The sequence below is a fragment of the Archocentrus centrarchus genome, chromosome 14, assembly GCF_007364275.1.
Source record: "Archocentrus centrarchus isolate MPI-CPG fArcCen1 chromosome 14, fArcCen1, whole genome shotgun sequence".
Taxonomy (NCBI): domain Eukaryota; kingdom Metazoa; phylum Chordata; class Actinopteri; order Cichliformes; family Cichlidae; genus Archocentrus; species Archocentrus centrarchus.
The window spans coordinates 28159420-28173424 of record NC_044359.1 but is presented as its reverse complement, the minus strand read 5'-3'; the positions used below and the strand labels follow the sequence as shown (position 1 = coordinate 28173424).

The 14005-nt window shown below is 43.6% G+C and overlaps 1 protein-coding gene across 4 annotated transcripts in view; it reads left to right on the top strand.

The window, feature by feature from the left end:
• Positions 1-14005, top strand: part of msi2b (musashi RNA-binding protein 2b) — a 262689-nt gene that overhangs the window by 198914 nt on the left and 49770 nt on the right. For all 4 annotated transcript variants that reach the window (XM_030746351.1, XM_030746352.1, XM_030746354.1 and 1 more), the window contains exon 10: positions 13469-13543. In XM_030746351.1, the coding sequence (XP_030602211.1) occupies positions 13469-13543 (75 nt within the window). The remainder of the gene's footprint in view (positions 1-13468; positions 13544-14005) is intronic.

Genomic DNA, 14005 nt, shown 5'->3' with positions numbered 1-14005 from the left:
TTACCTTTGATGGTGCTCAAACTCTCACTCGCTCCCCCCACGCGCTCTTCTCAAATTTTCCTATGTCTGTATACCGCTTCCTAGCTGCCTGCTCCCTCACACCCCGTTTCTCAATATGTTGCCCACAGCTGCTTCTGTCTGAAAACTGTCCAGCTAATTAACTGGTGGGTCTGTGGTAGTAATAAGAATCATGACAGCAGATGAACAATACATCTGCTACTCTTAAATTTTTCTAATGACACTGGGTCCTCTTTGGGCCTCATTGCAACTTGCCATTCACCCAGGGACTGTACAACTTCTAAACCAGCCATCTACCTCCCCCAAAAAACTGCTGACTTTGGTTTACAGATGACACTTTTCACATTTGCCATCAACAGCAAGATTATAATTCACTAGCTGAGCATAGGTATTGCTTTAATTGTATAAAAAGAATCCTAATTGGTGCAGTACATGGGTAATCATCAATCAATAAATCAATATTAATATAACTCTGCATAAACTTCACTTCTATACACTATCATTGATGAAATATGCCACATGAAAAATTCAGTGTGATGTTAACTTGATTGTTAATTGTTTTGTAATCTTGATTTTGTAACATAACAATGAATGAATCCATATAAAGATTAGTGTATTGCTCAAAACCTCCATTTCATCTTTCTTCAGTCAGATTGTTAACCATATAGGTTGTTGTTAACCACATCTAGCACATGCTTGTAATTTCCATAAAACATCAGTTACCTCAATAACACTTAGTAACAGGTGATTAAAATAGCATGTAAATCCCAGTTCTGCTTTAGTTTCTTGTAAAACCTTATAAACTAAATAAATAATCTAATAATAGTAGCAGGTTGTAGGTGCTGATGTGCAGCTATCCCTTACTTGATCATATCTTTCTGACAAACTACTGTATATTTAGCTATATTAGCACATGAACCTCTCTGTTACTGTGATATACAGAACATAAACAGACACCGGCATCTCAAGGAGCCTACTATAAAGTGTTATCATACCGAGCTATAAAAATGCCAGATAACTTATGGTTAAATAAAGAGTGGGAATGAAATTAGACAGTTAAGAACCAAGAGCAGCTGTATTTGTGGGAGCATATCAGTGCTTTGGTTTCCAACCATTTGCTGAATTTGGGACCAGCTCTCAATACCCAACCCAAATGAAGAGCTGAATCAAAAGAAGATAAAAAACAAGCTCAGTACTAACTGCTTTTGAGTAGCTTAACTTAATTGTTTTAAAATGAAAAATGGTTATAATCCATATAGGATTACTTGTTTATTTTAAAGAGGAATTGTGTAAAATTCTGTCATTGTCCATCTTCAATCACCAGATTTTATTTTCTTTTGACAATCAGGGCCCTAGTTTTATACTTGTAGCCATTATTGTTGTTGACTATAAAAACTTTTTACAGACTAAATTAATCAGTGATCTCAAAATGTGGCAGAATTTCTTAGGAATACTCCTGTTAAATCCACACCACCTCTTAATTAGGCTAAGAGCACCAAGAATAAATACCTTCTTGCATATTGCAGTTTTTCAAACAAGGTAAGCAGTCAGACTTGTTGTATGAAAAGTATTTTTCTAAACAGCGATACTTACCCTTAATTTTTTCAGACATGTATTTAATGAGGATGTTCCTTTCATTTTGGAAGGGTAACATGAGAGTTTGTTTTTCAAAATGAAAACAAATAGAATTAGATCCTAAAGGCCACCCTCTGAAAATTTATTTTCTTCTAAGTGGATATACAGTTAGTTCTAGCCTAGTATTTGGAAAGTAAGACAGGGTTTTTAATGTTTCCTCTGTACATCACCACAGTGGATTCAAAATTAAGCAATCAAGATAGAACTGAATATCGAATTTTGGCTTTAATTACAGGGGTTCAACAAAATAATAACCACATTTTTTTACAGGCCCCCTCTTTTTCAATAGCTCAACAGTAATCACACAATTACTCCTAAGCTGTTTCCCTTTATCTCATGACAAATTAGATGATAAAATATGTTTTAAGTGTAGGATTTGCATGTGGTATTTGTTTGTGACAACTCTTATTATAAGATAAGATAAACTTTAATGATCCCACGACGGGAGTCATTGCATGTGAAAAAGACCATCGTTTGGCTGAAAACTAAAACACACCTATGACTGTGATAGCAGAAACTTTAGAAAGATTTAACTTGGATGATGGGAAGAGAAAAAAGCATGGTAAATGGAAGGAAAGGCTAATTATCCATGCGCAACACATTATCTGTAAAATGTGGGGGAGGCAATGTTAATGCATGGGCATGTACAGCTGCTAGTAGAACCAGGTCATCGTTTTTTATTGATGACGTGACTGCTGATAGAAGTAGCAGGATGAAATCTGGTGAGCATAGACATTTATTTCTTTTCAGACTCAAAGCCTATGGGACTACAGTTGCACTAACAGTGGCTGGATACCAGGGCACAACCAAAATTATTGTGTGGTTGTGTAGTGAACTTGCAGTTCTGTAGCCTTTGAAATGGCTGCTTCAAAGATGGGGACCAGGTCAAAGACCACTTGCATGTCTTCAAAGTGACATGGTGCATAAGATGATGCTAAAATGGCAATAAGATGAAGTCAGTCTCCCATCAGTCTGCTATCAGTTTGCTTATAAATTGGGTTAAGTTGGAAAATACATGCAGTCTCTTTGTGGTAATATTCTGATTTATAAAAATAGCAAATTTATTGCTATCTATTGCAAATCTGTTACCATCTATATAAACATTAACTATTCAGAATCCAGCCAGAACCTCATAGATTTGGAACAGAAATTCTAAAATTCCTACACACCTCTCTCCAGCTTCAAAGACTGTGTCTGCTCCTAGATCAAACCAAAACCAAACCAAAATTATGCAAAAAAACAATTTAAACATAAAAATTCTCAAAGAAAGAACAATATACAGTAGCATCCTCAACTACACCAAAGGGTAAAACAGTTAAATGTGGATTATTAAGCCTTAGGTCTCTCCCTTCTAAGTCCCTGTTAGTAAATGATTTAATAATTTGTAAACACATTGATGTTGAACAATTATGTTAGAGAACTGGTTAAACCAGGATCAATATGTTAGTTTAAATGAATCCACACCCCCAAGTCATACTACTATCATGCTATAGTATAATATTGTTAGAATCCTCAAAGGACAGGCTGAGGAGGAGGAGTGGCAGCAATCTTCCATTCCACATTATTAGTCACCAAAGACCCAGGCAGAGTTTTAATTCATTTGAAAGCCTGACTCTTAGCCTTGTACACCTAATTAGAAACTCAAAAAACAGTTTTATTGTTGTTATCGCTCGTCAACCTTGTCCTCACTCAGACTTTCTGAATCTGAATTTGCAGATTTTTTATCTGATTTATTGCTCAGTGTTAAAAAAAAATTATAATGGGTGATTTTAACATTCATGTACAGTACCAGTCAAAAGTTTGGACACACCTTCTCATTCAATTATTTTCTATTTTTTCCTACATTTTAAATTAATACTGAAGTCATCCAGACTATGAAGGAACACATAAATCATGTAGGTTTTAAACAAACCAAAATATGTTTTAGATTTTAGATTCTTCAAAGTCGGCACCTTTTGCTTTGATTACAGCTTTGCACACTCTGCATTTTCTCAATCAGCTTGATGAGGTGATCACCAGAAATGGTTTTTCCAACAGTCTTGAGGGAGTTCCCAGAGGTGCTGAGCATTGTTGGCTGTTTTGCCTTCACTTTCCGGTCCAACTCATCCCAAACCGTCTCAGTTGGGTTTAGATCAGGTGATTGTGGAGGCCAGGTCATCTGACGAAACACTCCATCACCCTCTTTCTTGGTCGGATAGCCCTTACATAGCTTGGAGGTGTGTTTGGGGTCATTGTCCTGTTGAAAAACAGGACAATGGCAGAATGCTGTGGTAGCCATGCTGGTTAAGCGTGTTTTGATTCTGAATAAGTCACCAACAGTGTCACCAGCAAAGCACTCCCATACCATCACACTTCCTCTACCATACTTCACAGAGGGAACTACACATGTAGGAACCATCTGCTCACTTTTTCTGCATCTTACAAAGACATGGTGTTTAGAACCAAAAATCTCAAATTTGGACTCATCAGACCAAAGGACAGATTGCCTCTTGTCTAATGTCCATTCCTTATGTTTCTTGGCCCAAGCCGTTCTTCCTCTTGTTGTTCGTCCTTAGAAGTGGCTTCTTTGCAGCAATTCAACCATAAAGTCCAGATTCACAAAATCGTCTCTGAACAGTTGATGTTGAGAAGTGTTTGCTACTGGAACTCTGTGAAGCATTTAGGTGGGCTCTTATCTGGGGTGCTGTTAACTTGGTGGTTTCTGAAGCTGGTAACTCTGATAAACTGATCCTGTGCAACAGAGGGAACTCTTGGTCTTCCTTTCCTGGGGCGGTCCTGTTGAAAGCCAATTTCATCATAACGTTTGATGGTCTTTGCTACTTCAGTTTGAGGATACTTTCAAAGTTTGTGAAATTTTTCAGATTGACTGATCTTCATTTCTTAAAGTAATGATGGGCTGTCATTGAGTAGCTCTTGCCATAATATGGATTAGAACATTACTCAAATAGGGCTGTTCACTGTATACTAACTCTACCTCTTCACAACACAGCTGATGGTCTCAAACACATTAAGAGTGCAAGAAATGCAAGAAATTAACTCTTGACAGGCACAGCTGTTAAGTGAAAGCCATTCCAGGTGACTACCTCATAAAGTTGACTGAGAAAATGCCAAGATGCCCAAAACTGTCATCTAAGCAAGAGTTGCCTACTTTGAAGAATCTAAAATCTAAAACATATTCTGTTTTGTTTAACACTTGTTTGTTTACTAAATAATTCCATATCTATTTCTTCATAGATGATTTGGATGATTTCAGTATTAATCTACAATGCAGACAATTTATAAATAATGAAAAATCACAGAATTAGAAGGTGTGTTCAAACTTTTGACTAGTGCTGTAGATGCTTAAAATGACAGCCTCAACACTGCTTTAAATCTATTGTTAGACCCGATTGGCTTCTTTCAAAATGTAAATGAGCTCACCCACAACTTGGGAACAACATGCTGAATCTTTTCCTGACATATAGCATAGAAACTGAACATTTAACAGTATTCCCTGAAAAGCCCTCTTTTGTCTGATCATTTCTTAATAACATTTAAATTTATACTAACACAGCAGTGGGGACTACATTTCATTACAGTAGATTTCTTTTGAAAGTGCTGTAACTAAGTTTAAGAATATCATTCCTCCACTATTCTTAAATGCCATGTGCCACCTCAGTGTAGAGTAGCTACGTAAACTTTAGTCCTAAAGAGGTTGATTATCTTGTTAATAGTTTTACATCCTTGTTGCATACGGCGACTGTGGCTCCTCTGAAAAAGAAAGTGCTTGGCTCCCTGGTATAACTCACAAATGCGTGCCTTAAAGCAAATAACCTGTAAGCTTGAGAGGAAATGGTGTCTCTCTAATTTAGAAGATCTTCATTTACCCTGTAAAAAGACATTTTTTACTATATAAATAAACCCTTCCGTAAAGCTCGGACATCTTACTATTCATCACTGATTGAATAAGATTAACCCAAGGTTTCTTTTCAGCACTCTAGCCAAGCTGGCAAAGAGTCAGGGCTTTGTTGAGCAGAGTATTCCTCTAACCTTAACTAGTAATGACTTCATGAATTTCTTTACAAATAAAATATTAACCATCTCACAGATGGGTCATTATGTATAGCTTCTTCCAATACTATTGATCAATACTACTGAATGGATGACCTCTAATTTCCTGCTTCTAATTTCAGATAAAACTGTAGTTTTTGTACTTGGCCCTAAAAATCTTAGACGCATGGTGTCTATATTGCCAAAAGTATTGGCTTGTCTGTCTTCACACGCATATGAACTTGCGTGTCATCCCATTCTTAATCGATAGAGTTTAATATCATATCGGCCCACTCTCTGCAGCTGTAACAGCTTCAACTCTTCTGGGAAGGCTTTCCACAAGGTTTAGGAGTGTTTATAGGAATTTTTGACCATTCTTCCAGAAGAGCATTTGTGAAGTCAGACACTGATGTTGGATGAGAAGGCCTGGCTCACAGTCTCTGCTCTAATTCATCCCAAAGGTGTTCTTTCAGATTGAGATCAGGACTCTGTGCAGGCCAGTCAAGTTCTGCCACAGCAAACTTGCTCATGCATGTCTTTATGGGCCTGCTTTGTGCACTGATGTGCAGTCATGTTGGAACAGGAAGGGGACATCCCCAAACTGTTCTCACAAAATTGGAAGCATGAAATTGTCCCAAATGTCTTGGTTTGCTGAAGCATTAAGAGTTCCTTTTACTGGAACTAAGGGGCCGAGCCCAACTCCTGAAAAGCACCCCCACACCGTAACCCCCCTTCACCAAACTTTACACTTGGCACAATGCAGGCAGACAAGTACTGTTCTCCTGGCAACCACCAAACCCAGACTCATTCATCAGATTGCCAGATGGAAAGCGTGATTCATCACTCAAGAGAACACATCTCCACTGCTCTAGAGCAGTGGTCCCCAACCTTTTTTGAGCCGCGGACCGGTTTAGTGTTAGAAAATGTTTCCACGGACCGGCTTTTAAGGTGTGGCGAATAAATACGTCAAAATAAATGATATGACCATAACCAAGTGTGATATTTTCTACGTATAATAATAAAAAACGGGAATCCACTTTGTATTCGTATGCAACTCTATCAGCAGCGTTCTCGTAACATCCCGCCTCAACATGAATAACAGGCTCTCTGCCCACAGCGCTCCCTGGTCAGCTGTTAGAGCCATGGTAAAACATGCCTTCAAAATAAGATACACCGCAAAAACAAATACAGTAGAAATCACCTCAGTCGGATTCAAATGGCCCAGTTTGGGTTCTATTATCGAATTTCGCTGCAATGGCTTCTGCTTCATCTATGAATTTGCTTCTGCAAATTTTCCATCCATCCATCCATCCATTTCTTCCGCTTATCCGGGGCCGGGTCGCGGGGGCAGAAGCCTAAGCAGAGAAGCCCAGGCTTCCCTCTCCCCAGCCACCTCCTCCAGCTCATCCGGAGGGACCCCAAGTCGTTCCCAGGCCAGCCGAGATACATAATCTCTCCAGCGTGTCCTGGGTCTACCACGGGGCCTCTTCCCGGTGGGACATGCCCGGAACACCTCACCCAGGAGTCGGCCAGGAGGCATCCTAATCAGATGCCCGAGCCACCTCAACTGGCTCCTTTCGATGTGGAGGAGCAGCGGCTCTACTCTGAGCCCCTCCCGGATGGCCGCACTCCTCACCTTATCTCTAAGGGAAAGGCCAGCCACCCTTCGAAGGAAACTCATTTCTGCCGCTTGTATTCGCGATCTTATTCTTTCGGTCACTACCCAAAGCTCGTGACCATAGGTGAGGGTAGGAACGTAGATCGACCGGTAAATCGAGAGCTTCGCTTTTACGCTAAGCTCCCTCTTCACCACGACGGACCGGTGCAGCGTCCGCATCACTGTAGAAGCAGCCCCGATCCGCCTGTCGATCTCCCGCTCCCTTCTCCCATCACTCGTGAACAAGACCCCGAGATACTTACACTCCTCCACTTGAGGCAAGAACTCGTTCCTGAGCCGGAGATGGCACTCCACCCTTTTCCGGCTGAGGACCATGGCCTCAGACTTAGAGGTGCTGATTCTCATGCCAGCCGCTTCACACTCGGCTGCGAACCGTTCCACTGCGAGCTGGAGGCCCCCCCCTGATGAAGCCAACAGAACCGCATCATCTGCAAAAAGCAGAGATGAGACTCTGAGGCCACCAAGGAAGAAGCCTTCCGCCACCTGGCTACGCCTAGAAATTCTGTCCATAAAAATTATGAACAGAATCGGTGACAAAGGGCAGCCCTGACGGAGTCCAACACCCACAGGAAACAAATCCGACTTATTACCGGCTATACGGACCAAGCTCTCACTGTGGTTGTACAAGGACTGAATGGCCCGCAACAATGGGCCAGACACCCCATACTCCCGCAGAACCTCCCAAAGAACACCCCGAGGAACACGGTCGAATGCCTTCTCCAAGTCCACAAAGCACATGTAGACTGGTTGGGCAAACTCCCACGCACACTCGAATATCCTTGAGAGGATAAAGAGCTGGTCCAGCGTTCCACGACCAGGACGAAAACCGCATTGTTCCTCCTGAATCCGAGGTTCGACTAACGGACGCACCCTCCTTTCCAGCACCCTGGCATAGACCTTACCGGGGAGGCTGAGTAGTGTGATACCCCGAAAGTTGGAGCACACCCTCCGGTCTCCCTTCTTAAAGATGGGGACCACCACCCCGGTCTGCCAATCCAATGGCACTGCCCCAGATCTCCACGCGATGTTGCAGAGGCGTGTCAACCAAGACAGTCCTACAACATCCAGAGCCTTCAGGAACTCAGGGCGAATCTCGTCCACCCCAGGGGCTCTGCCACCAAGGAGTTGTTTAACTACCTCAGTGACCTCACCCCCAGTGATGGTCAAGTCATCCCCCTCATCCCCAGACTCTGCTTCCACTACAGAAGGCGTGGAAGCAGAGTCTGGGGATGAGGGGAGGAGTGGCGATTCCTCCGTGAATCGCCACTCCTCCGTGAATCGCCACTCCTCCGTGAATCGCCACCTTATCGTGGTGGAGGGGTTTGTGTGTCCCAGTGATCCCAGGAGCTATGTTGTCTGGGGGCTTGTCCCCCTGGTAGGGTCTCCCATGGCAAACTGGTCCTGGGTGAGGGTCCAGACAAAGAGCGGTTCAGAAGACCCTTATGAGTGAAAAAACAAGGGAACAGTTTACCCTGCCCGGGATAGGGTTACCGGGGCCCCACCCTGGAGCCAGGCCTGGGGAGGGAGCTCGAGCGAGAGCGTCTGGTGGCCAGGCATTAGCCCGTGGTGCTTGGCCGGGCGCAGCCCGAAGAGGTTACATGGGCCCGCCCTCCTGCAGGCCCACCACCCGCAGGAGGTGTCGTAGGGGTCCGGTGCAGTGTGTGTCGGGCGGTGGCCGAGGGCGGAGGCCCTGGCGGACCGATCCCCGGCTATCGAAACTGGCTATTGGGACATGGAATGTCACCTCTCTGGTGGGGAAGGAGCCTGAGCTAGTGCGTGAGGTTGAGAGATACCAGCTAGATATAGTTGGGCTCACCTCAACGCATGGCCTGGGCTCTGGAACCAGTCTCCTGGAGAAGGGCTGGACTCTGTTCCAGTCTGGAGTTGCCCTCGGTGAGAGGCGGCGAGCTGGGGTGGGTATTCTTGTATCCCCCCGGCTTGCTGCCTGTACGTCGGAGTTTTCACCGGTGGACGAGAGGGTAGTTTCCCTGCGCCTTCGGGCTGGGGAACAGGTCCTGACTGTTGTTTGCGCTTATGCGCCGAATGACAGTTCAGGGTACCCACCGTTTTTGGAGTTGCTGGGTGGGGTGCTGGAGAGTGCTCCATCTGGTGACTCCATAGTCTTGCTGGGAGACTTCAACGCTCACGTGGGCAATGACAGTGAGACCTGGAGGGGCGTGATTGGGAGGAACGGCCTGCCCGATCTGAACCCGAATGGTGTTTTGTTATTGGACTTCTGTGCAAACCACAGTTTGTCCATAACGAACACCGTGTTCGAACACAAGGATGTCCATAAGTGCACATGGCACCAGGACACCCTAGGTCGCAGGTCGATGATCGATTTTGTAATCGTATCATCAGATCTGCGGCCGTATGTTCTGGACACTCGGGTGAAGAGAGGAGCTGAGCTGTCAACTGATCACCACCTGGTGGTGAGTTGGATCAGGTGGCGGGGGGAAGATGCTGGACAGACCTGGCACACCTAAACGTATTGTGAGGGTGCGCTGGGAACGCCTGGCAGAAGCCCCAGTCCGGGAGATCTTCAACTCCCACCTCCGGCAGAACTTCGACAGCATTCCGAGGGAGGCTGAGGACATTGAGTCCGAATGGACCATGTTCCGCACCTCCATTGTTGAGGCTGCTGCTCAGAGCTGTGGCTGCAAGGTGGTTGGTGCCTGTCGTGGTGGTAACCCCCGAACCAGATGGTGGTCACCGGAGGTGAAGGGAGCCATCAAGCTGAAGAAAGAGTCTTATCGGGCTTGGTTAGCCTGTGGGACTCCGGAGGCAGCTGACAGGTATCGACAGGCCAAGCAGAATGCAGCTCGGGTAGTGGCCAAAGCAAAAACTCGAGTGTGGGAGGAGTTCGGTGAGGCTATGAGGCTTCTGCAAATTTTATAATCTGAAATTTTACTCGTAAGTGCAAGTTTGTAGCTTACACTTGCCACGATTGTCCCCGGTGAAATGAACTGATATAAACACTAAAACAATTTCCAGGCGTTGTTAGTGTGTGTGTAGTTGTGCACGAACGAGCCGATGCATGGAAGTGGGCGGACAGGAGCTGAGGAGGGTTTTAGCGCTAAACTCATCCAGTTTATGCGATCACATTTAACTGGAAATTTATTACAATGGGACCAGATTTTTCATCCGAGGTAGGTGAATATCCGACGGATTTATGTGATGATTTTATTGGAATTAATGTTAGGAAAAATCAGGACCTGCAGATGCCATCCAACTAGAGCGAAAACCCGATTTGTGCGACTTCGACTTAGGTGATTTTTACTGTATAAAGCGCATGAAAAATACAACTCACCATAACACTGAATCAGTGTAAGCCCCCTGAGCTTGTTTCTCTGATACTCATTTTTGCTGGCTTCTGGTTTGACTGGGTTCGGCCGATTCACATGGAGCGTGGCTGCAGAGCCGCGGTGTCAAGCGCTCATCGGACTTATCTCAGACGGGGACGAGTCGGCCTACAGGATGGAGGTCAAACGTCTGGCGTCCTGGTGCAGCCACAATAACCTGGTACTGAACGCCCAGAAGACAGTGGAGATTATAGTGGACTTTAGGAAGCACACAGCCCCTCTACCCTCCATCATCCTGACTGACACCCCATCACCACAGTGGACTCTTCTCGCTTCCTGGGAACTACCATCACCCAGGACCTCAAGTGGGAGCCCACCATCACCTCTGTCGTCAAAAAGGCCCAGCAGAGGATGTACTTCCTGCGGCAGTTGAAGAAATTCAACTTGCCAGCAAGGACCATGGTGCAGTTCTATACTGCCATCATTGAGTCCATCCTCACCTCCTCCATCACTGTGTGGTACGCTGGAGCCACCACTAGGGACAAACAGAGACTACAGCGCGTTGTGCACTCTGCTGAGAAGGTGATTGGCTGTAACCTCCCATCTCTCCAGGACCTGTACACCTCCAGGACACTGGGGCGTGCAGGTCGGATCACAGCCGACCACTCTCACCCTGGGCACAGACTTTTTGACCCTCTCCCTCAGGCAGGAGGCTACGGTCCATACGGACCAGAACCTCCCGCCATAAGAACAGTTTCTTCCCCTCTGCTGTTGGACTCATGAACAATTACCCTAAGACTGTTACTACCACCCTCCACAAACGCTGATGACCCTATGTCTATGCACCTGTCTGACTGCACTGATGTACATATTAGTGGAATATAGTCTACATTCTTCTATCTTTTAATTAGTCTCTGCACTGTATATTTTGTAATTTTGTAATATTGTGCTATAGTTATAGCTCTAATATCTCTGTATATTTGCAATTTGTATACTTGTATATTGTCTTATAGTTTTTATACTTATTTGTTTCTTTCTGTAAGCACGAAGTACCGCAGCAATTTCCTAATGCTGTGAACCTGTTCACCCATATGGCAATTAAAACCTTCTGATTCTGATTCTGATTCTGATTCTAGTTGATGGCTGGGTCTACCTCACTGCTTTCCCCGGTGTTGATAAATAAAAATGGTAAATGGACTAGTTCTTATATAGCGCTTTTCTACTCTTGTTGAGCACTCAAAATTTAAAGAAGCGTTATGTAGGTCAACCAACCGATTTCGTTAGACAGGCCTGAAGCTTCTGGGTTTAATTTTAGCGGTGACGTATCATGTGAGCAGAAACGTCTTGACACGTCAAGAGGAAGTCATGGAGGGAAGTAACGGAGCGAATCCGCCCATTTTTCAAAATAAAATATAGTTTAGGCGCAGATAATAAGTAAAACGGAAATAATTTAAGTTATTTATTCTTTATGTGCGGCCCGGTACCAAATGTCCCACGGCCCGGTACCGGTCCACGGCCCGGGGGTTGGGGACCTCTGCTCTAGAGTACAGTGGCAGCATGCTTTACACCACTGCATCCAACGCTTTGCATTGTACTTGGCGTAAGCCTTGGATGCAGCAACTTGGCCATGGAAACCATTCCATGAACCTGTATGCATTGTTCCACTATGACCAATCAGTCACCAAATGTGACAGAATGAAGTGCATTCAGTGGCCAACCACCAAGGTTTTGTGGTTACCTTCTTATTTTACTTTAGGTTGACTGAGCCTTAAGGCAAAGAGAGGAGCGCCACCTGACTCCATCCCAGTTCTAAGCATGCGTTTCTAGTAGACAAAGACAAAACTGGGAGCAGAAAGTTCTGTAAATAAAAGAAGCCACCAAGCAAAGCATCACAAAAAGTTAATTTGGTAATGTCCATGGGTTTCAGGTCTAAGGCAGTTGTTGACCACATAGGTCCACACTGATGCATTTAGCAAGCGCAAATGGCAAATGTCTTTATATTGAAAAAGAGTTAATATTCCTATGCCTCAGTTAGAAATAGGCAATGTTCTTGTCTGTCTTTGCTTATGGTAATGTTTTCCATTGACATGCTTCCTTAGCTTCACTTTATCACTCCAGGCTAAGATATTACCACTGACAATTATTGTATTCATCATTGCATTTTGTATGAAAAGGTTGGGTGGGCATTGCTAACAGTAAAATTTGACAGGCATTAGTTTTGTTTATAAAGCCCTTAATGGCAACTTGCCATCATATATCACATCCTTATTTAATTGATCCTACAGTCATTAGTTGAGTCATTCAAGTGATTGCCTTAAGTCCTCAGGCATTTGGAACACTTGACAACCCCCGTTACAACCACACATGTACCTATATGTTAAATTAAAACAATGATTACAAACTACACACACATTATGTTGTTATTACTATTATTATTGTGGTTTTAGTCTTTTTGCTATTTGTATCAGTTCTGTTTTAATTGTACTATCAACATCTAAAATGATGGCATATGTTTTCTTTAGACTTAAATAGGGGCTGAATGAAAGAATTATAAAATATAAAAGAAATGGCTTAAAAATTCTTCAGTTAAGAAATTATATTTTGTTAAACCTCTTAAATTAAAGCTGAAGGTCTATAATGCCTGACACATCCTGAGTTCTTCATTTCCAGTTCACTGTGTTCGTGTACAGAGGCGAAGTTACTCTGCCTGGGTCTGTTTTCAGGCTATATTTGTGTCACATGTTATGTAATTTATACATTATTTATATTTCTCATTCCTTTTTAATCTGTTTGCTGTCTCTCAAAGGTTACCCTAATATTGTGGCAACGTATGGCCGCGGATACACTGGATTCGCACCCAGCTACAGCTACCAGTTCCCTGGTAAGTTAAGGCTTTCTTAAAATATCAGTGTTGCAGCTGATTTCTGTTTTTGCTCTCTCAAGCACCACAATCAGACACACTTGCACACACATACACAAAAGATGGTCAGTATACACGTCAGTCACCAAATAATCTGCAGGGTTATAAGTGTGCTACGTGTCTGGATTTCTCAACGAGGTTTTGAAAGCTGACATATAGTGAAGTAAATTGCTTACTCCTTTTTATCCCATACTTGAACACTACCATGACCAAATGGTCTAAAATGGGAGAAGTTCTTCGTCTTCACTGGCCCAATGTATGCAAATTCATCTGTGGAGAAGCGGAAAAATAAGCAGCTCTTTTTGTAGGCAGATTTTAAAATGTGGTCCTTATAATGGAAAATGAATGAAGTCATTTTCTGCATTAAAAGTGTTGACTCAGAGTGCCGGGCACTTTAATGGGACTGCAAATGGCAGGCGTGCA